Consider the following 24,157-nt stretch of genomic DNA (forward strand, 5'->3'; position numbering starts at 1 on the left):
TGTGTGATTTACTTCTATTTTCATCACATCATGGGCTAAGATTGTTGACTTGATCTCTGTCTTCTTAATTTTATGGAGATAGGTTTTGTGGCCCAGCATGTGGTCTGTCTTGGAGAATGTCCCATGCACATTTGAGAAGAATGTGTATTCAGCTTTTTGAGGAGGAAGTGTCCTGTTTATATCTACTAAGCCCCTTACTTTCATTTCTTCCCTCAGATAGAGTATGTCCTTGCTATCTATCAAGAGGTGATAAAGTGGTGTTGAAATCTCCCACCAGTATTGTATTGCTGTTGATGTCTTCCTTCAAGACTGTGAGTAGTTGTTTTAAGTATTTTGCTGGTCTCTCATTAGGTACATATACGTTTAGGAGTGTGAGTTCTTCCTGATGTGCAAGATCCCTTGATCAATAAGAAATGACCTTCACTGTCTCTTGTGACCTTCTTCAATCTAAAATCAATGTGGTCTGATACCAGAATGGCTGCCCCAGCTTTTCTAAGGCAGTTGTTTGCCTGTAGAATTGTTTTCCAGCCTTTGACTTTGAATCTGTGTTTGCTCTGACTATTGAGATAAGTTTCTTGCACGCAGTAAAATGTTGGGTTCAGTTTTCTGATCCATCCTGCCACTCTGTGTCCTTTAATTGGTGCCTTTAGCCCACTGACACTGAGAGAAGCTGTTATGGGGTTTTGTCCCATCTTTCTGCTTGGTGTATTTGAGCGGCTTGTCTTGTCTTAAAGTAGTCCATTTAGTTGTTCTTGTAGCCATGGTTTTGAGATATGAAGTTCCTGAGTTGTTGTCTGTGAAACTGTGTGTTGTTTCTTCTTCCTCTATGAATGAGAGTCTAGCTAGGTAAAGTATTTTTAGTGAGGTGTTTATTTCATTGAATTTTTTCACTATATCCCACCACTGTCTTCAGGCTCTGAGGCTTTCATCAGATAAGTTGCTGTAAATCTTAAGGATGCTCCTTTATAAGCAATTTTTTCTTTGATCTTGCTGTTTTCAGAATTTTGTCTCTGTCTGGTTTTCATCATTCTGGTCAGGATGTGTCTTGGAATATTTTTGGTAGCAACAGAAGTTTAGAAGTAAGTCAGTAAGGCAGAAGAAAAAGCTGCTTTTAATATGTATGGGATGTGAAACTTTTAGAATGTTCAATTTTTCCTAAACTAATATGAAATCCTGGCAAGCTACCGTGAGTATTCGATATGCCAAACACAGTAATAAGAAGTCTCACAATGGAGACGTTACTGGGCCCGCTTGAGCAAATCAGTGAACGACGGGAGGACAGACAGACAGTATGAAATACGGAGATTGAGATATAACGATTGATTTTTATTATCGGAGATTAATCAGTATAAATTGTTCATTTTTAAGACTCTCCAGTAACTATTATTCTCTTTGGTTTTGGGGCCACACCAGGCCCAGTGAACAGACCATAAAGTGCCAGGAATCATTGTCACATACAATGCATGTAGTCAACCCATTGAATCATCTCTTTAGTTCTCCATTTTTTAATTATTTTGAGAAAGCCACACAAAAATGCACACAAAAAATTGTCACACAATTTTGCTGAGATCATCTCCAGCTGGGCGTTTGTTGGGGGTGGAAACCATACCCTGTCCAGTAGCATAATCAACATATCAAAAGCCCATCTTCTGCTCGAGGACAAATATCACTTGGGATGTTTCTGCTCTCCTTAGTCCAATAACTTAATTAACATCTCAATTCTATTAACATTAGTTATTTTGTATGGACACAGTAAGAGATACATTGAGCTTGTAGGGTGGCTCTCCTAGGGGCATCTCGCCAAAGACTCAGACTACAGTGCTCAGGCCAGATTAATCATTCCTAACCCTAGCAGGGTCTGAATCTAGTTACTACTTTTGGATCATGAGAGAATTTGTCCATGACCATGCTTTTAACTTATAGTTAAGTAATACGGCACTTTGACCTGGCCCATTTCAATGCCAGGATAGCTCACAGCTTGCCCTGAGTTCATCCAGTCCCTTGTTGGGACCCTGCTTTTGGGGTGCTAGGAAGTAAGGGCAATTGACGCTTAAGTCTAGAGAACAGATGCCCATGAATGAATATCATTCAGAGTCAATTAATTCCCAAGTTATAAAAGCATAGCATTGTCTTCCTGTGTCCATACAAAAAGGACATTGCTCTGAATTAACTATGCAGAGGACTTAAGGAGAAAAAAAAGCAATATTTACAAGTTAACAGAGCACAAAGAAAGAGGTTACAAATAAACACAGGAATGAGAGCACTGTGATGGGAGTAACTCAATAAGCCTAAGCTCCCTGTGGCAAGGCAGAAAGGACAAACCAATGTTATCCTAATGATTAATAAAAATAGCATCAAAATTGTATGCACTACCGTGTGTGTGTGTGTGTGTGCGCGCGCGCGCGCGCATGTGTGTGCATGAAAACCCAGGTCAGCACTTGCCCCACCACTGACCTTTGGCTTCAGTGCTTATGCTGTTTTTACATTTTAAATGTAATTAGCATAATTGTTTGTTTCCTAATTGAAAATTTAAGAATTTGGGGCTGGAATGCGCAGCAGCGAAGAGATAGCACAGCAGGCAGAGCGTTTGCCTTGCAGGCGTCCTACCCAGGTTTGATTCCGGCATCCCATATGGTCCCCTGAGCACCGCCAGGAGTAATTTCTGTGAATTGCCAGGTGTGACCCCCCCCCAAAAAAAAAAGTTTAAGAATTTAATGCTTTGGGATCACACTTGCTTAGCAAGACATAAGAATCTTAAAATATATGACTAAAGTATTCTCATACTGTTTCCCTTTCCTCATCTAATATAAATACTTCAGTATTTTATATTTGTTTTGTTTCTCATGTTCAAGATTCCAGACAAAAAGTTAATTTTCTGAATATTTATTTACAGCTTGGTCAAAGAAAAAGTGATGTATGAAAAAGAAGCCAAACAACAAGAAGAAAAGATAGAAAAGATGAAAGCAGAAGATGGTGAAAATTATGCCATTAAGAAACAGGTAAAATTATGGCATCAGTAATAACAGCAGACATTTATAGAATACTTTCAGTTGACATATTAACAGACTTTTGAGGTGATTCTGTTTCACTTATTTACTGTTAAACCTCTAGGAGCCAAAAAGGCACATGAGAAAATGCTCCACATCATTAATCATCAGGGAGATGCAGATCAAAACCACAATGAGATATCATTTCACACCACAGAGACTGGCCCATATCCACAAGAACAAAAGCAACTGGTGCTGGCGCGGATGTGGCAAGAAAGGGACACTCCTTCACTGTTGGTGGGAATGCCAACTGGTTCAGCCCTTTTGGAAAACAGTATGGACGATTCTCAAAAAATTAGAAATTGAGCTCCCATTTGATACCACTCCTGGGAATATATCCCAGAGAGGCAAAAAAGTATAGTCGAAGTGACATCTGCACTTGTCTGTTCATTGCAGCACTCTTTACAATAGCCAGAATCTGGAAAAAACCTGAGTGCCTGAGAACAGATGACTGGTCAAAGAAACTTTGGTACATTTACACAATGGAGTACTATGTAGCTGTTAGAAAAGACCAAGTCACGAAATTTACATACAAGTGGTACTGCATGGAAAGTATCATGTTAAGCGAAATGACTCAGAAAGAAAGGGATAAACATAGAAAGATTGCATTCATCTGGGGAACATAAAGTAACAAAATAGGAGACTAACACCCAAGAATGGCCGAGATTAGTACCAGGAATTTTACTCCATGGCTTGGAGGCCGACCACACATGCTAGGGGAAAGAAAAGGGAGCTCAGATAGAGAAGGGAGCACCAAATAAAGGTGTTGGGAGGATCCTCCCAGGATGGGAGAAGCATGCGGAAAGTAGACTACATACTAAACATGATTGTCACCCATTGCCTCTTTTGCAAACCACAACACCCAATAAGAGAAAGAGAACAAAAGGGAATGCCCTGCCACAGAGGCAGGGTAGGATGGGGGGGATGGGGGGAGGGAGGGATACTGGGATCCGTGGTGGTGGGAAATGGACACTGGTGGAGGGATGGGTATTCGATCATTGTATAATTGAAACCCAAGCACAAAAATGTGTAAGTCTGCCACTGTACCGCATGATGTCTCACTATTAAAAATTAAAAAAATTCTCATCAAAATTTATAATAATTAGGTGCCTCTTATTTTCAATTCTTATCACAGCATTTGGGCCCTTTAGTATTATTTTTTTTAATTATGCATAATAATTTGTGTTGGCACTCATGTTCTACAGCTAGCAGTTTATATCAATTTGACCTTTCAAGTTTTTATTCATTCACATTAGATGCTAAGTACTGATAATGCTTTGCGACAGATACCTAGGCATTGTCACATCTGTTTTTACTCTCGGCAATGAAAACTACACCATTTATGATTAAACTGTACCCATATTTTCTTTTAAAAAAAACCCTCCAGGAGCGAGAGTTATAGCTCAGTGTTAAAGCACATTCTCTACATGTATGAGGCCCCATATCTGATTCCCAACACTCAACAACAAACTTCCACTTTAAGAGAAGGAGGCACAAGCAAAATAACTTTCTCAAGCCCACACAGTTGCCAGGCTTTTTAAGTGGAATTTGAACACAGATGTTCTAGCTCTAGAATGTGACCACTGAGCTCCCTTTCCCCTCCACCCCCCACCCCCCACCCCTCCACACAAACACACCTCTTGACTGGATCTCTTACACTTAGGCTTTATTTTAGAGGAAGGGTGGCCACACTGTTTAGTGGTCAGAATTTACTCCTGGCTCTGTGCTCAGGGATCGCTCCTGAAGGGGATCGGGGGACCAAATGTGCTTGGGAAGGAACTCTTGTCAGCTGTGTGCAAGCACTCTTACCTACTGTTCTATTGCTCTGGCCCAACCACCACAAAATCCTTCAACAGCCTGCCTGCATCTGTCCCTTTCTTTTTGTCTGAGAGGGCTATATGCTCTGGACCTTGTCGCATACAGAGTAACATTGACATTGTTTTCACTTTGTCCTTGTCTTCACAGTAACTGCTCGCTTCTTTATATTGGCAGTTTTGATAGAACAGCCTCTGCTAAGTTCTCCTTATTTCACTGCCATTATTCCTTAGTATCCTTTGCTGAAACTAGATAAATAGCTTCTTCTCTCATCTCCTCCCTCCCTGTCACCCTGTATGTATATAGAGAGGCATTTAAAGTTCTTCAGGCCTCTGTCTACAATCCTTCTCCAGATAGTCTCATATGATTCTATAATTTTGAGTAGTGTTTTAATGGTCATCCATTTTTTAACTCAACAGAAATTTATTGGATGCTTTTTGCTTGCCAAATACTGTTCCAGGTGATATAATTTAAGAGTGGAGGGAACTTGGGTCACACCCAGTGTTGTGGTGAGCATTCAGGAGCCACTCTTAGTGGTGCTGGGGGACCGTTTGTGTTTCTGGGGATCAAATTGGGGTCAGCTGGGTGCAAGGCAAGCACCTTAATGCCTGTACCATCTGGCTAGTCTAAGGCACACTTAAAGTACAGCATTAAAGGTGACAACAAAAATCATAGGTTTATGCTGTAGCTACATAATAAGCCTTAATATTGGGAAGAGTAAGTCCTTTCACTTTTCTTTTTTAAAATTATTTTAGCTATTTTAGTTCCTTTGTCTTTTCATAGATTTAAAATTAGCTTGTCTTTATCTATGAAACACCTTGCTGAGAGTCTGATTAAACCCATAGATCAGTTGGGGAGAATTACCATCTTTACTTTGTTGAGTCTTCTAATCAATGAGCTACACCAGTCCGTTCAGTTTATTTAGTTCCTCTTTATCAGTCATTTGTAATTTTCAACATATAGATCCTGCACATGCTATTAGCATTACCTCTTGTATTTCATTTTCTTTGACCCCATTGTAAATGGTAGTGTTTCTAATTTCCATTCTCACACACAGTATTTGTTTATAGAGAAATACTCTCAATTTTTGTGTAACCAAGGACTTGAGAACTCAGATTTTTGGTTTTGTGGGTTTTTTTTTCCATGCTAGTTCTTTTCCTATTGTCATACCATTTGCAAATAGGAATACTTGTATTTCTTTAGTTTTTATTATTTTAATACTTTTTCTTGCCTAATTACCCTAACTTCAGACTTACATTATTTGTTGAATATTAGGTAAAGACAGTGAAAATTCTTGACTTGCTTTCATAGGGGACCCATTTAATTTTTCACCATTTAGTGTAGTATTAGCTGTAAGGTATTTTGTAAAGGGTCTTTTTCAAGTTAGGGAGATCTCACTTTCTCTCTATTCCTAGTAGTTGAATGCTTTTGTCATGAGTGGTTATGTGTAAGATTTGTTTAAAGTCAGGCATTTTCAGTTTTAGACTCTATAATACTATGGCTTATATAGGTTGTTTTTCAAATACTAAGCAAGCCATTTATAACTGGTTTATTACTGTTTGAGCACTTCAATTTGATGTCTAATGCTTTTGAAACATAGTGAATTTGACTTGCTAATTATTTAGGTGTTTGACCCATAGTTAGTTTATGCATCTGTGTCTTTTTTCTAGTGAGGGAGGCTCAACTGGTAGTGCTGAGGCCTGGCTTCCTGACTCTGTGCTCAGGGATCACTCCTGATGGGTTCATGGGACCATATGGGATTCCAGGCATCAAACCCAAGTTGGCCACATGCAAGGAAAATGCTCTACCCACAGTACTGTCATGCCAGCCCTTTCATCTAAGTCTTTTTAAAATAGTCTTTGTCTTTAGTGTGGGTATTACATTAATACTTGGCATCAATAAAAAATGAAAAGTAAATTGGGGAGGGACTTGTAAAATTGTTAATTCTTGAAATATTTAATATTAATTGCCTGTGGAACCATCTAGACTTGGAGGGTTTTTATTCAGGAACTTTTAAATTACAGATTTGAATTTATTTAGTGATGACAGAAAACTCAGTTGAGTTTTGGTAGTTTGTAACTTAGAGGATAATTTAATTTGTGAGCATCGTGAACAAATTAAGCATTGTTCAGGGTATTTTCTTGTTCTTTAAATGGTTTCAGATAGCCATAATTTGTATTTTTCTTACTTTATCAATCTTAACTAGTTTTATCAATTCCCGCATCCTCTGAAAAGACTTTGATTTTATTGATTTGTCTCTATTGTTTTTCTGTTTTTATTAATTGATTTTTTTGTTCAATTTTTTTCCTTCCCCTGCTTATTTTGTACTTTTTTTATGCCCCTAAGTAAAAAGTTAGAGATTTTACTGTGGTTTCAAATAGATTTGATTATAAAGGAAATTGGTCGAGTTTTCTGTTCCGTTGTCGAATTCAAATTTGCTATTAGTAAATCTGAGCATTTCTAAGAATCCTCCAACTTCTGTTTTACAAAAATACTCTTCCCGCAAAAAAATCACAACTCCCTACCATACCCAGCACTATCGAATGTGGTCACTGGACCTAATCTCAGTTGAGTCTAGTGTAATGTCTTGCCCAGATAGCCAAGTATTGCTGGGAGTATACATGGGGTCCTCTGGGATCCCCTTGGGAGTCTCTCTCCCAGAATTTATGGCTGACTTTAAAAACCTGAAGACTCCAGGGGATTGCAACCTTTTCTGTTCGCTGGACATTATCTTCCAATCTGGGTCACAAGTCACCTGTGGGGGGGTTCTGGAAGGAGAGGGCATTTGACAGTTCTCAAAGCTTACTCCTTGATCTGCATTTAGGAATTATTCCTGATGGTACTGTGGGTACCATATGGGGTGCCAGAGATTAAAACTGAGTCAGCCACATGCAAGACAAGCACCCTACCCATTGTACTATCACACTGGCCCCCTGGATCATGATTCTTACTTAATTTCAGTCTTGCAGTTAACATTAAGTAAATTGGTTATTCAGGTATTTTCAACAGAGGCACCATTTATTTGAGTGATTCCCAAAGGGCATACAGTGCAAAACCATACTCAGTATAATTCAGGTATTACAGTATATGTGTGCCCTATATTCTCACTTTATATGCTGTCTTTTAAAACAGTTCCTGACCGTTATAATTCATTGTTACAAAGCATTATGTATGATTTATAGTCTTGATAGAAGTGTAGTTCATGGATTCCAAATCATGGCATTACTATATGCCTTTGATTCCCTGTGATCTGGTCTTTTTGGAGCAATAGTGAATGCTGAATTGGAGGACAGAGTTCTTTTTTCTGTTTTTGTGTCCCCTGTACCTAGTATCTTACAGATCCCTTAGTAGGCATTTTGAATAAATTAGAGGTGATGTATCGTAGAAACTGAACTGTGGACCTGCTAATATCAGGATTTATTTTGGCAGAGTAATTGGGAATTCTTATTCTGCAACGATAGAATAATAATTAGTTGTCTCGTGGAGAGCATTATTTCAGTGAAGGACAAAATTGGTAAAAAAAAAATTAATACGTATATAAATAGACAAAGTTTTGACTTTTTAACCTAATGTCTTATATTTATCTCATCTTTTGTGTTTATTTTTGGTCCACACTCAGCAATACTCAAGGGTTACCCCTGGATCAGCCAGAGAAGTAGCACAAGGGTTGTGATTGCTTTACTAAACCCTGCTCCATCCCCAACACTGCCATTGTTTCCTCTGCATCACCTGAAGTGGCCCAGCTCATGTGTTCCCTGTGCCAACCACCCCCCATGCCAAAAAAAAAAAAAAGGAGAGTGAGAATTAAAGTTTACAAGTTCTTACCTAGGGAATATAAATAGAATCCTTTTGTATTTTTATTTTTATTTACTGTATGGACCATTAGGAAAAGGAAGAAGTGACTTCTTCAAGTGGTTGAAGTTTACAATGATTTTCATTAAACTATGTTTTAAATTTCTTAATGAAAGTTCAGTTATTGTACCCATTTGGTTAAAACTATTTGATTATTTTAAGAAATATTTCCAAAGATTACTCTTCCTGAGAACAGTTTCCTGTTATCATAATTTGGCTTCCAGCGTCTTGACATGAACTCATTTGAGCTCTCAGTTGTTGATTTTCTTTTGTCCTTTATGATTTAGTATTTTATAGTCCAGCTTGGAATGAAGGGTTTTAAGTCCAAAAGTATCTTCCAGAATAAATATTCCTGCATTTAATTCTCTAGAATCTATCTCCAGGAAAAACAGGCAGAAGTTCAGGTTCAGAGGGGTGCCAGGTTGGTAATTTGGCTCAAACTGCATGGGGAGAATAATCTCTCGCCTAAAATGAAGCACAAGGATAAGTAATAACTTTTTATGCATGATAAGCATCAAAAATAGAACCTGCTGGTCGTTGCTTTTCATTTTTCTTTACCTCTGTCTTTCAGTAAGAACCTCCTGCCGTGTGCACACAATGTGATCAATAACTCAATAACTTTTTCCATGCAGTAATTATTTCCTTGTGATATTATCTGAACATTGTTTTTCTTTATTACCCCAAAGATGCAGGAGATTTTTATATAACCAGCTGATCCCATTTTGGTTAAAGATTCTTTGTGACAGCAGGTGAAATAGTTTATTTTAAATAGCTTTGTTAAAAGAAATAGTCTATGAGAAGCTTTTCCAGTGTATTTTCACTTAGTATGAGGTGATTACCAAAATGGGTTTAGATTAATACTTCATACTTTATATGTTTTACATACAGTAAGTTAGTCATTCTTTCTAACCTTATCAAAAGTTAGAAATGAACCATTCAACATCTTCAAAGTCATTCTAAATATTTTCTGAGGTGTGAGCTAACATGTTCTTGTTCCAGTCTGAGGTCCTGCAAGAGTCCCTCATGATGATTCCAGACTGCCAGCGCAGGTTGGAAGCTGCACATACTGACCTTCTGCAGATACTAGTAAGTAAAGATTTCTCTTGCTAGGCTTCATTTCTTTCTCAGTCTAAGAGGTGGAAGGCCAAGATTTTAAATACAGTAATCAGTTATTGACATGCTTTATTTACTCTGGGTACCAGTACATTTTTATTTTTTTTATGTAGGAGTACTGCTATTTATTCAGCCACTGATTAGCTGATTGAATTGTGCATGAACTCCACCTTACTTTTTTTTTTCATTTTTTATAATTTTATTTATTGAATCACCGTGAGAGCAGTTACAAAGCTTTCAGGTTTAAGTCTCGGTTATACAGTGAAACACCTGTACCTTCACCAGTGCCCATTCCCCACCACCAAAAACCCCAGTGTACCCCCATCCCACACCCTCCCCCTACCTGTGGGGCAGATGATTTCCACATTACTCTCTCTCTACTTTGATCACATTCAATATTTTGACACCAGACCCACCATTATTATTTGAGATTTTTACCCCCAACACTCAGATCTGCTGAAAAGGCAACAGTAGACAATTTGTGTTCTATTGCTGGTTATGAATAACATGTGATGTCGCGTGGCTGCAGTAAGGCCATGTGATTTTGAAATTCTGAAATTTTAACACTTAAATCTGGAGGGATTTCTGCCAAAAGCCACTGGGTTTCGAGATTTGCTCCTGAGGATGACGGCCACCCAGCCGCCGGGGGAAGTAGGCGGAAGGACAGCACCCTTTCGCCCCTGGGGTGGCCCAGCAACAGTAACCTACTGCGGGGTCCGGATGCATTTCTGCCAAAAGCCGCTGGGTTTCAAGATTTGTTTCTGAGTCTCTGGGATCATGGCCGTTAAGCAGCTTGATCAGGAGCCAGAGAGGCCGTTCGTGGGCGATAACTTGGAGTCTCGTTGGGGTGGGGAGGACAGGCCCGGCTCCACCCCCATCCCATGAGGCCCAAGATGTCTCGTCACTGCGGACCAAGACCTGACTGTCCAATGGCCTCTAGAGGATGATGGCCACTAAGCCGCCAAGGAGGAGCAGGCGGAGGGAGAACACCCTTTCCCCCTGAGGTGGCCCAGCAACAGTAAACTGCTATGGGGTCCAGACGCATTTCTGCCAAAAGCCACTGGATTTCAAGATTTGTTTCTGAGTCTCTGGGATCAGGGCCATTAAGCAGCTTGATCAGGAGCCAGAGAGGCCGTTTGTGAGCGATGACTTGTGGTCTCGTTGGAGTGAGGAGGACAGGCCCGGCTCCCCCCCCCCATCCTTTGAGGCCCAACAAGTTTCATCACTGCAGGCCCAAGCCTGACTGTCCAATGGCCTCTGGAGGATGACGGCCACCGAGCCTCTGCCCAGGGGGAGCAGGCGGAGTGACAACACCCTACCCTCCCTGGGGTGGCCCGGCAATAGTAGCATACATTGGGGTCTGGACGCATTTCTGCCAAAAGCCACTGGGTTTTGAGATTTGTTTCTGAGTCTCTGGGATCATGGCCATTAAGCAGCTTGATCAGGAGCCAGAGAGGCCGTTCATGGGTGATGACTTGGGGTCTCGTTGGGGTGAGGAGGACAGGCCCGGCTTCCTCCCCCCCCATCCTGTGAGGCCCTTCGTGTCTCATCACTGCCGGCCCAAACCTGACTGTTTAGTGGCTTCTGAAGGATGGCGGCCACTGGGCCGCCAGGGGGAACAGGCCAAGGCACAAAACCTATTCCCACCTGGGTTGGCCCAGCACCAGTAACCTACTGCAGGGACTAGACGCATTTCTGCCAAAAGCCGCTGGGTTTCGAGATTTGTTTCTGAGTCTCTGGGATCATGGCCATTAAGCAGTTCAATCAGGAACCAGAGAGGCCATGCCTCCAATTATATAGTTGAGCTGGAGGTGGTTTGTGGGTGTGTCTCCCACATACCTAACTTTTGGCCTTTTACTTTCTTGGTAAACTTTGCCCCAAGTTTTTGGGGTCTGGCCAAAGGCACAGCAGCAATTTGGGGGTATCTGGAAGTCTGAAGGCGCCATCAGGCTGCTGATGCACTCACCTCACAGGTACAGATTGACCTGCTGGCAGCACCATACCCCCGTAGTACATTTTTGAAAGTTTAATTGTGTTTTAACTTATTCCTCCAGTAGAAGTGCTGTGTCTAGCATGTTTAATAAAATAAAACAAATAAAATATTCAGTTTATTAAACTGAATTAAATATCTTTAAGTTATCTTATTATAAGATATAATATTATCTAGCAACTCTCATTAACTTGATTCTGTGATCACTCATGATCAATCGTACTATTATACTTACCAGTATAAATGTTTTGTGGAATAGATAGTGTCAGAATCATTTTAAAGTAGACCCTAAGAATACTTAAAAGTCATTTTGTGGGCTGAATGATAGTACAGCAGATAGGGCACTTCCCTATATGCTACTGACCCGGGTTCGATCCCATGGTTCCCCAAGCCTGCCAGGAGTGATCCCTGAGAGCAGAGCAAGGAGTAAACCCTGGGTGTGGGCCCTCTAGCTCCAGACATTTTGTCAGTGAGTAGACTTTGTAAATATACTCTTTACAAGACCATTGTATTACTATTTGATATTTTGATAATTGTTCCCTATTTGAGGATTTTTAAGGATGATCTTTTTATTTTTTTTTAAATTTTTGAGTCACACCCGGTGATGCACAGGGGTTACTCCTGGCTCTGCACTCAGGAATTACCCCTGGCGGTGCTCAGGGAACCATATGGGATGCTGGGAATCAAACCTGGGTTGGCCACGTGCAAGGCAAACACTCTACCCGCTGTGCTATTGCTCCAGCCCCCAAGATCATATATATATTTAAAAGAAAACTTTTTCCAAAATAATATTAGGACAAAATCTATAAAAAATCTACTAAACTTTTTTTATATTTACCATCATAATTCCATGTTTATATATAGAAACCTTTCCACAACACCATGACTCTCGACAGCCAAAATTGAAACAGTAATTTTTAAAATACTAGATAAAAGAAGAAATATACTTTTACAAATGCAACCTATAACAGAAACATAGGATTTCCTGATAGTCAAAATAAATCTAATTGGCTATAAAAGTAATAAAAATCACTTGGAAAAAGTTACTTTTGGGTGATTATTTGCATATAAGACATATTCAACTTATCTCTACCTTCAGAGCTTATAATATACTTACCAAAATATGTTGGAATGTAAAGGGTTCTTTAAAATCAGTGAATGTTATAAAAAGCGGCATCTTGAACTCCCAAGAAACCTCAACGAACTCGGTTACCATGTACCCGGCTTTCTCGCATGATTGTTCTTCATCTAGTGTTTTGCGAATCCTATTCAGGATGACTCGAGTGAACAGCTTGTCGACGACGGACAACAGGCAGATCAGGCAATAATTGCCAGTGCCATGAATGTCTCCCTTCTTGTACAGTAGAATGGTCCTGCTGGTTTTCCATTCGGACGGAACCTTGCATTCAGACAGGTAGCATGTGAATAGCCGAGCCAGTATATTAATGAGTACTGATGGCAAATTCTTCAGGTGTTCGAGTCTGACCTTGTCTGGGCCGGGTGCTATTTGCTTCTTTACTGACGAAATGGTGTATCAGGTTTCAGAAGGGAGAACATTGGGAACGACATATCCATCATGCGGAATTTGTTATGTAGGCGGGTGGACATGGCTATGAAAGAGATAGAGTAGAAGTCATGGATAATCTTCTCCATTGCCCTTCTGGAAGATATGATAGATCCATCAGGACATCAGAGGGCAGTCGTCTTGGTCTTGTAGTTGGGGAAGGACAGGCGGGCATTGCAAATGCTTTTCCCGGCTTCTGCCACATCTGCCAGCACTGCTGCTCTTCTCTTTTTGAGGTCTTCCTTTATCACTTCTCTGCACTGCTTTGCGAGCTCAGATGTTAGCTTGTAGTTGCCTGAGGCTCACGCACGCCCAGCCACATTGGCAAATGAGCTTGAAGACAGGTGTCTTTGGCTTTCTCCCTCAACATTCCTCGCACAATCATTGAGGTGCTGAACCAGTCGATCATATTCTTGTTTGACTCTGTTTGTTGATTCTTTGATTCTGTTGAGATTGAAGTGGTCATCAAAGCCCTAGCCAAATAGGGCGTTCACACTCAATACATCAGGATGCTCCATGAGCTCTATTACGGATTCACCGCCAAGATCTCACTATTCTACAAGGATGTGAGTATCAACATAAAGAGAGGGATTCGCCAGGGTGATACCATTTCACCAAAACTCTTCAGTGCCACCCTTGAAAATATCATGCGACAACTGGAATGGGAACGTATGGGAGTGAAGATAGACGGTTGGCAACTCCACCACCTCCGCTTCGCTGATGACATTGTTCTAATAACACCAAACATTAGCCAAGCAGCTGGCTGACGTCGACCGTGAGTGTGGAAAGGTCAGACTGCAGCTGAATCTCATGAAGACAATGTTTATGAGAAACAAACTTGTTCCTGATGTTCCATTCGCTTTCAAGGGAACAAACATCTCCAAATGGAGCAGTTATGTGTACCTAGGTTGAGAAGTCAACATGATGAATGACTTGGCACCTGAGTTGCACAAGAGGAAGAGCACAGCTTGAACACATTCAAGAGCGTCAAATAGGTAAGAGGATGAAGAACCTCTGGCTCCGGGCACATCTCTTCGACTCCACCATTCTCCCTGCTTTAACATATGCCTCAGAAACCTGGGCCCTATGAAGACAGGATGAGAACACTATTTGGGTCTCCCAAAGAGGAATCGAAAGAGCTATGCTTGGAGTATCACGCTTCACTCAAGTGAGAGAAAAAATCCAGAGTTCCGACCTCCGTCACTGTTTGAGAATCAGGGACGCTGTCTCGTTTGCCAAGGCGTCAAAAATCAGATGGGCTGAACATGTAATGCGATTTGGAGAAGACCACTGGACTAGAGTCGTTACCGACTGAATGCCACTGGACATCAAACGATCACGTGGCCACCCACGTACAAGATGATCCGACTTCTTTGTCAATACCCTGAATGAACAGTTTGAGGCTCCTCATGTTCCTGGAGCGAGCAGATGCCATTGGGTTACACTAGCACACAACAGGGTCGAGTGCAGACATTACTGGCGCCCACTCAAGCAAATAGATGAGTTATAGAATGTCAAGTGATCAAGTAAAGGATTTGGGCTATTGCACCTTGATGCTACACTACCCACCCTAGCCCCAAATGTAAAGATTTAGGCATTTCTTTGTTTTGGGGGGGTTGGGTGCAAGTGTTGGGCCACATCCAGCTGTGCTAGGGTTCACTTCTGATAGGGCTTAGGAGCACATCGGGAGCCAGGGTTTGAATCTGAGTTGATCTCTGCTTGCATGGCAAGTTACCTTACCCACTATATTATCGTCCAGCCCCAGAGATTTAAGCATTTTTCATTAAGTGTGAGTTTAACAAGTCCTTTTGCTTAATCTCTCTCTGTTCTATTGTTACATGCCTCCATCTTTACTGAATTAACATGAGTTGCTGGCCATAGCTTTTTAACAACAAATCTCCTGTATGTAACTTACATGATAGTATTCAATTCGTTAGTTATTATTACGGTATTTATTAACAGCTTTCATGTAAGTATCCAGAAAATGAAAGATCCCCTTACATTAGCAAGTGGCTAATTTACCTTTCTAATTCAAAGATTGTACTTGAATTCTCTGACACTTACAGCAGTCTTTGTTATTGTGTGAGTAGTTGGACTATTTTGACTTAAATGTTGTCATATATTTCTATTGTTAATAAATTCTTTTTAGTTCAAATTAGTAATTTCTTTCTATGGTGATACTGTGTTTCTAATCGAAAATAAAATTTTTTTTGAGGATCCCAGAATCTGTGTTTTACTTTACTGTTTGAGAATGTGTGTGTGTGTGTACATATATATGTATATATATATAGAATCAAAATGAAACCTGTTGTTTCTTTCGTTACCTAAAAAAAGGAATGAGACTATGGGTAAACCAGGGAACTGAATTATAATTTGAAGATACTTGGAATTTTTTTGTTTTGTTTTAGCATTTTTGAACTGACTTCACATACTTAATTAAAAAAAAAACCCTAAACTTTGTGGGGCTGGAGTGAGAGCACAGCGGGTAGGGCATTTGCCTGGCACGTGGCCAACCCAGGTTTGATTCCCAGCATCCCATATGTTTCCCTGAGCACTGCCAGAAGTAATTCCCGAGTGCATGAGCCAGGAGTAACCCCTGTGCATCACTGGATAGGACCCAAAAAGCAAAAAAATAAAATTTAAAAAACAGCTATGTAAAGATAAAGTTTATTTTTATTGTGTTTCATTTCAGGAGAGTGAAAAAGACTTGGAAGAAGCCGAGGAATATAAAGAAGCACGATCAGTACTAGATTCAGTGAAATTAGAAGCATGAAGACTTTCTGTACAGGATGTTTTTGTGATTTTATCCTGGAATCCATTCCATAATTCGTTATTTTGACCACTGCTCTGTGTTCAAGTAGGATGAGAATCTAATTATCGATATTTCTGACAGAAGTAAAATCTATTTGAAATTTAGATACTTTGCCTCATAACTGGATTGAGTTAAAAACAGGATTTTTTTTTTAAGTAAAACCAAAACTTTGATTAGCTTCTGAATAAAGTGCAACTTCCTAAAGTTTTTTGTGTGTCGGTTTTCTTTTTTAATAGGGGCCACACCCACTGATGTGGATGTGCTGTGCAGGGAATCTGACTCAGAGCCCCATGCTTGCTTGGACATTTGGCCGATCACTTGAGCGATCCCTTCAGCTTGGCATTTAAACTTTAAGACTTAAAATTTTGGGAGAAAAAAGAAAAACCTTAAGTTGTGCTCCTACAAATATTTGTAATGGCTCTGACTTTGGAGGTCACCCAGTTATCACTGCAAACCATCATATACACACATTCAAACGGATCAAGGGAAGAGAAATAGTACTGTATTTTTCTAATGTTATTCTAAAGGTATCCTGTTGTGAAACATTGAATGCATAATTTATATAACAAAATATTTAAGAAAATTGCTTCATAGAATAGCCAATGCATTTCTAAATTAAAATGTCATATGAAAAAATGTTACTTTATAAGTATTCTTAGGTCAGAAATGAGTCAAAAAGAAAAATGAGTCACTATAAAATTTGGGGCTAGAGAGATGGGTCAGAGTACTGGAAGTGAGCTTAATTCCTGGATCATCTCTGGGAGCGATTCCTGAGCACACACTAGGAGCAGCCCGAGGCTCGTTTTTGTGACCCATGAAAATAATTTGAAATAAATGTTCAATAGTAGAGGTTTGCATGCAGGAGAATTGAAATAATCTTCAGAGGTTCTTAAATTCCAGAACAGATTGACATGGGACTGGGTGGTTGGCAGGTAGTTTTTTACAAATAGGACATCATTTAAAAAAAAAAAAAAACATTAGAATGCTTTCTAATATACAGTCTCTTGTTTTTACCACTATAGAGCTAAATATCATGTGTGGTCATAGCTAGTGGCTTCCCGATCAGTTGAGGGTTTGCAGCTCTTAAAAACATACCATTAAAAAATAAAAGAATTGGTCCCCCCCAGAAAAAAAGTAATTCTGAAGCTGGTCAACTCTGCAGCTAGAGCTATCCCAAATCTTGGTAACTGAAAAAGTTATCATTATTTTTATTCTAATAAATCAACAGCAAGGTAAATAGAAACAAGCCTTTGTTTTTTGTTTTCACTGGGGGGTGGGAATCCCAGTAGTGCTAGGCGGTGAGCACCAGGGCTACATTTGCAGTGTTTGAAATCAGACCCAGAACCTTGGTGCCTGCCAGGCTAGATCACATACTGGATCTCTCAAAAGTCTTGAGAAGCAGCAGTAAGCTTTTTAACATTTTCTGAAGATTTGTTTTTGAGAATTTTTGGTAATTCTGCTTTCCTGTCTTGAGGTACATTAGAATCATTTTTGATTAATTCAGTTTTTTGTTTGGCCTTGTTGGTGGGGTTGGGAGTGGGCACACTGGCGGTGCTCAGGGCTTCCTCCTGGCACTGCGCTCAGGGATCTGTCTGGCAGGCTCAGGAGACCATATGGGATGCAGGGGATCAAACCTAGGTCAGCTGCATGCAAGGTAAACATCCTACCCTCTGTAGTATTGCTCCAGCCCCTGGTTAATTCAGTTTTAACTTGTTCAGTTATTGTTTTTCCTTTGGGATTTGGAGCCACACTGGCAGTCCTCAAGGGCTTACTCCTGGCTCTTCACTCAGGGATCACTCCTGGCCATGCCATGCTGGGAATGAAACACAGGCCAGCCAACTTCATGGTAAGTGCCTTAAGCCCTGTACTATCTGTCGGAAAGTAATTTTTTAAAACATTTTGTGCTTGTATGACTGCACAGAAATTCTCCCAAGTAATGTTGCCTTTGCCTTCCCCTCCTTGAGCTTTTACCTGTGCCCCAACCACATTAGAGCAGATGCTCAAACATTTGCAGAGTGTGTGTGTGTGTGTGTGTGTGTGCGCGCGCGCGCGCGTGAGCCATTCTGCACTTAGCTGTGTGTGTGTGTGTGTGTGTGTGTGTGTGTGTGTGTGTGTGTGTGCGCGCGCGTGAGCCATTCTGCACTTAGCTATCACTCCTGGCAGTGCTCTTGGGACTATATGGAGTATGGAGGATTGATTAAACCCTGGACTCATGCTAGGTAAGTACCCGACCCACTGTGCTAACCACTCCAGCCCCCAGCAAAACCATATTTAATTCCTGGTGACAGAAACTATATGAATGAAGGGTTCACTCATACCACATAGGCACATGGTATATTTCAAACGATTTGGACCACAAACCTCCATAAAATATGTTAGGACCAACTGCATACATGATTGTTGTAGAGGAGCAAAACCTGCTCATGTAAAATATGCCTCTTGGCTAAAGGTTAGTTTCATGGGAGACTTCCTGAAAACAGGATGGAGGATACCTTCCACAAGGATGGTTATGTGTGAACTGACAGAAGGTCGAATCTTCCTTTTTCACAATATCCTCTTTACTAAAATTGATTTAGAGATAGTGTCTGGGGCCACATAAGCCAAGTTTAGCTTTGCTGTCTCAAGTAAACATGAAATGGACGTATTATCAGACTTTTTCCTTTTTGGTGCTGATCTGTATCTGGCAGTACTCAGGAGACCATGGCATCTCAGCCATTTCCTGATCTCTCAATAAGTTTCTTGACTCCCTGATTCCCTACCCTCCCCACCTTGTCAAGCCATATGATGATTGTTTAAAGGACAAATACAGTCATACTAAAGAGATACCCTTAGGTCTCAGAGCTGTTGTCACAGTGTAGGAGCACAAAGTTAAGTGTTTTACAGATCTCTGTGTCCTTAAGTGTAATATTGAGCAAGTTCAGTACCCTTTGTCTTTGCAGACAAATTCCTTGACTTTGCAGTGTAGGTGAGTATAACAGACAAGTAACAATATAGTGGTGCATCTGTCTCTGAGCATCTCAGCATGTTTTTTCCTAAGGCTATGCAAAGGGCAGAGATACCATGTGTGAGATGAATAAAGTAGTCAAATGCAGCTGGCTCTAATGCCATCAAAGACCATTTTCAGCTCCTCACATTTTGTTTATCTTTGGCTTCTGAGAATTCAATTTTATGAGTCCCTGGCAGGGACTCTGGGGCTGGACTTCTGGAACATTTCACATTCTGGACAAATTAACATCCACAAAACTCATGCTGCTTCTTCCTTTGCCTTATTTTGCATTGTTTTGTATGTCATGTAGTTCTTTGGGAGGGAATGGAATTTGTGGGCAGGATAGAGGAAATGCACATCACTAAAATAAGGACATATTTGTGAGTAGTGTAAAGTTAAAAGAATATATTGTAATGTTCATTTAACATTTCTGAACTTTCCAGTCAGGAACATTCAAAGCCTAATATTTAAACATTGTCTGATTCTACCTGTACATTGAATCACTTCCAAATTGAGCAGTCAAACCTGGTTAATCTAAATTACTTTGCAAACTTCATTACATTACTTGGCTTTTTAAAAATCCTATCAAATTTAATAAGGACATATCCTACAGCTGGTTATCACTTAAATCTTATTATTTAGTCATTTAGATATACCAAGAACAGATTAATTCTTTCTTTGATGGTGAGTTAGGGCCTTTAAATGTCACTGTAAACTTGATGTGTATGTGAGCAAAAGCTGGTGAAGCATTTGGCATTAAAGGGTTAATCAGATCATTTAGTCCTTGAGACTCTGAGTGCTTTAGCTGGAAAGAAATTGAATGGCTTAAAAATTGTGCACTATGAAACAAGTTATAAGTATTAGTGTACTTGAAATGCTCAAGAGTGCTTCATAAAAATCTGCATTGCACTCCACTACTCCTCTTACTGCTCTTATGAGAAGTATTAGTTCATGTACTGGACTAGCACACAGAAAGATATAATTGATTTATGGGACAGTAAATCTTCACTTTTGTGCTTACTGTTGCCTGCTGGGTAGTTGCTTTCAAAGTCGGGGAGAAAGATGTCACAAGAGGTTAACATTTTAAATTGCAAAGAGCCTTTTCAAGTTTAAAAAGCTGGCCTGTACAGTGGGAAGGATGGATACCTTGTACATGGTCTACCCTAGCACCCCAAAAGTCCCCCAAGCCAACCAGGAGTGATCCCTGGGCACAGAGCCAGGAGTAAGCCCTGAGTATAGTCCTGTGCAGTCCAAATGAACAACAAAAATGGCAAATGTAAAACTCCCCAGCTAAATGTAAAACTAAATGTAAAACTCTCCTCTCTAAAGAGAGACAGAGCTGGAGGGAATAGAGGGAAAGGCTCTTGCTTTGCACACAGCCCATGCTGGTTCCATCTCAGCACCTCCTATATTCCTGAGAACACTACCAGACTTACCAAAAAAAGAATGGAAATAACATTCACAAAAGAAATTCAAGTGCTGAGGCTGGAGCAATAGCACAGTGGGTAGGGCGTTTGCCTTGCACACGGCCAACCCAGATTCAATCCCCAGCATCCCATATGGTCACCCAAGCACCGCCAGGAGTGATTCCTGAGTGCAGAGCCAGGACTAACCCTTGAGCATTGCCAAGTGTCACCCAAAAAGCCCCCCCCCCAAAAAAAAGACAAGTGCTTAGTTATGTTTCACTTCTGTAGTATTCAAATTCAGAAATAACACGGTATTTTTAAGCATACCTCTTGGGCAGGTGTGATAAAGAGTGAGCCAATGAGATTAAGTAAAAGAATGAAGTGAAATCTTTGGGAATAAAGAAAACCACTTTAATTATATGCAGATATAAAATGTATGCTAGGAAAACAAGACACTGGTAAAGTAGAAGTCTCGAGGAAGTGAAAATGGCTTGTTAAAGCTGAATGCACAGAATTGTATACCTTCATGGATTGAATGTATGGATTGAATCATGTTCTAAAGAAATGATTGAAATCCTAACCCAAAATGTGGACCTGTTTGGAAGTAGGGTTTTTGCATATGCCATTAAATAAGATGCATTAATTAATCATACTAGATTTTTAAATTTTGTTTTGGGAACCATACACAGCAGTGCTCAGGGCTTACTGTACCTGGGTGTGCTCTGGGATGGACTCAGGAGGACCATATGGGATGCCGGGGATCAGACGCGGGTTGGTCCTGTGCAAGATAAGTGCCTTCCCCACTGTACTGTCTGGCCCCTCTTCACCTGATCTGACATCCCAAGAAGACACGATGAAGCCTGGGAAGAAGACACTTGACCACAGAGCAGATTGGAGGGCTTTAGTGGCAAGCTCAGAGACACCATGGCGGCAGGAGGCACCCAAAGGCAAGGGACTGGTTTTTCCTTCCAGCCCTAGACAAGGCCTTTAAAAACATCATCATGTTCAAACTTCTAGCTTCCGGCTCTCTGACAGTTTCTGCTGTTTCAGCCTCCCAGTTTGTGCTGCTTTGCTACAGCAGTCCTAAAAACTGATACCTAGAATCCCAAAGCTGTTCTGTATGCCAGTAGTAAGCAAATAAAGTGAAAAATTAAGTCCCTACTAAGCCCTGCCACAGAGGCAGGGTGGTGTGGGGGGGATGGGGAGTGGGAGGGATACTGGGATTCGTGGTGGTGGGAAATGGGCACTGGTGGAGGGATGGGCATTTGTTCATTGTATAATTGAAACCCAGCACAAAAATTTGTAAGTCTACAACTGTACCTCATGGTGTCTCACTAATAAAATTTTTTTTTAAATACACACTTAAAAAATCAACAATAAATATTTTCGAATGCTGCAAAAAAAAAAAATTAGTCCCTACTGAGAGATGCTTAAACTACTTACACTACATATGGAATATTATTATCTACATATGGTTCCTCCTATGTCAATTCAGTGAAATACAAATACAGCAGGATGTGGGAGGAGGAGTTTTAGATTTTAAAATCCAATTTCAAAATGTTTCAATTGCTTATAATTTTTTTTAATTAACCTTGTTTTTAAAGTTGTCTTAAAAAAATTAACAGGAGGCCCTACACGCAGCTGACCTGGGTTTGATCCATGGCATTGCATATGCAAGCTCCACCTCCCACCCCCAGCACAGCTAGATACAGCCTGAAAGCCACCACCACAATGAAAGATACTAAGAAACCGGCAAGAATAGCTGGGAAGGGGTTATAAAAAAGAACAGTGCTGAGAACAACTATTCATTGTTAAAACAAGCTCAAGTTGTTGCACCCGAGTTTCCCCCAAACTTTGTGAGAGCTGCAGAGGCCAAACAGGAGAAATGAACAAGAAGCTTTATTCATCCACCCCGTGTACTGCAGCAGGCCAGGGACACTAACTCTCAATCCAATCCAGACTTCAAAACTACCCGCAAATTAAACTACGTTCCAGTGTGTCGATTAAGCATACAAAATTAACCCCAGTCTGGTCACATTGCTCAGGGTTGGAGAGCCACACTTCTGTTCATGGATGGAAAGGCTTCACTTTCCCACAACTTATCAGAGTCAGTCCAGGTGTTTCCAGGGAACTTGCAGGGAATTACAATCAACAGATCTCAGGGACAACTTTTAACCCTTATTTGACCCAAGAGTATGTGCCTGAAGTTTTCTTTACCAATTCAATATTATTACAGTATCTTAATGGGTTAGAGTTTATCAAAATAAAGTATGGTAAAGCAATGGAAGATCAGGGACCAGGTGCAGCTCTAGTATTTGCCTCACATGTGCAAACAAGTGGGGGGTTAGAGGGGTGTCAAAATAAAATTGACCGAATCTGTAGGTCTGATTCCGAGAAATGGAGCACTCATCCCTGCCTGTCCAAAGTACTTAGCACAGTGTCCCACAGTGATACTAACCAAGTCAAACATCCTTCAAGCTTTCCCAACCTTCCTGCAGTACCAGGGATTAAACTCAGGATGCACACACGCAAGGCCTCTCCATCCCTGAATAGGAGTGTGGCTCTCCAAGCTGAGCGCCTCACTCCCACTGGCTGGCCTCTTGACTCCTCCCCACAGAAGGCAGCCCCACAGCCTCAGTCCTGCTCAGAAAGCCACATCGCAGAAGGTGGAAGACATGCAGGTGGGTGACCTCCTTTGTCAAGAGTTAAGGTGTAAAGGTCTTTTAACATTGTGGCAGTGAACTGGCCTGCTCTCTGGAGACTGTCCAGACTCACAGGGCAGCCAAAGTCACTGCCCTCCACCCGCCACTTCCTCTAGACACTTGGCAGAATGTGGTTTAGTTTGCAGGTTAATCTCAATTAAGAGTTATCCTTATAGTCTCGCAGTAGCCCTTCCACACCCATTTCCATCAAAGATACTGACGTCTGGGAAAGGAAAGCCACATATTTGGTGGGTTAGATAGCTGGGACACATACCCAGCAGTGCTCAGGGATCACTCCTAACAGGCCTAGGGGACCATTGGTGGTTCAGGGATCCAACTCAGGTCAACTGTGTGAAAGGCACATTACCCAGTGTACTCTCACTCCAGCCCCAAACCATGCATTTGAAATCAGTGTGCTAGAAGGTCTTATGGGAAAGAAGAGGCCGAAAGAAAATTTTTTTCATTGCATCATTTCACTCACTACTCTGCAGCTGCCCAAATCATCTCACATAGGAGCTAAAGAGAGAATTAGAAAATTGCAGGGATTCTACAAACTGTTCAGCTGGCCCTAACTTAACCCCTGACTGATAGCACAGCGGGTAGGGCATTTGCCTTGCACATGACCGGTCGGCCAACCCGAGTTTGATTCCTTCGCCCCTCTCAGAGAGCCCAGCAAGCTATGGAGAGTATCTCGCCCACACAGCAAAGCCTAGCAAACTCCCCATGACGTATCCGATATGCCAAACACAGTAACAAGTCTCACAATGTTACTGGGCCCGCTCAAGCAAATCGATAAACAATGGGAGGACAGTGACAGTGACAGATACCGATTTACACAATAAATAGAACCAAGTGCCACACACAACTAGA

The 24,157-nt window shown here is 40.9% G+C and overlaps 1 protein-coding gene across 1 annotated transcript in view; it reads left to right on the forward strand.

Annotated features, from left to right (window-relative positions):
* TBCA (tubulin folding cofactor A) overlaps nt 1–16,397 on the forward strand; it is a 70,403-nt gene extending 54,006 nt beyond the window's left edge. Inside the window, exons 2-4 of the mRNA XM_056112603.1 lie at nt 2,894–2,999; nt 9,714–9,800; nt 16,074–16,397. Coding sequence (XP_055968578.1) covers nt 2,894–2,999; nt 9,714–9,800; nt 16,074–16,154 — 274 coding nt within the window. The 3' untranslated portion in view covers nt 16,155–16,397. The remainder of the gene's footprint in view (nt 1–2,893; nt 3,000–9,713; nt 9,801–16,073) is intronic.
* Nucleotides 16,398–24,157: the final 7,760 nt, after the last annotated feature.

This window comes from Sorex fumeus, unplaced genomic scaffold (assembly GCF_029834395.1).
Source record: "Sorex fumeus unplaced genomic scaffold, SorFum_2.1 ptg000018l, whole genome shotgun sequence".
Lineage (NCBI taxonomy): Eukaryota > Metazoa > Chordata > Mammalia > Eulipotyphla > Soricidae > Sorex > Sorex fumeus.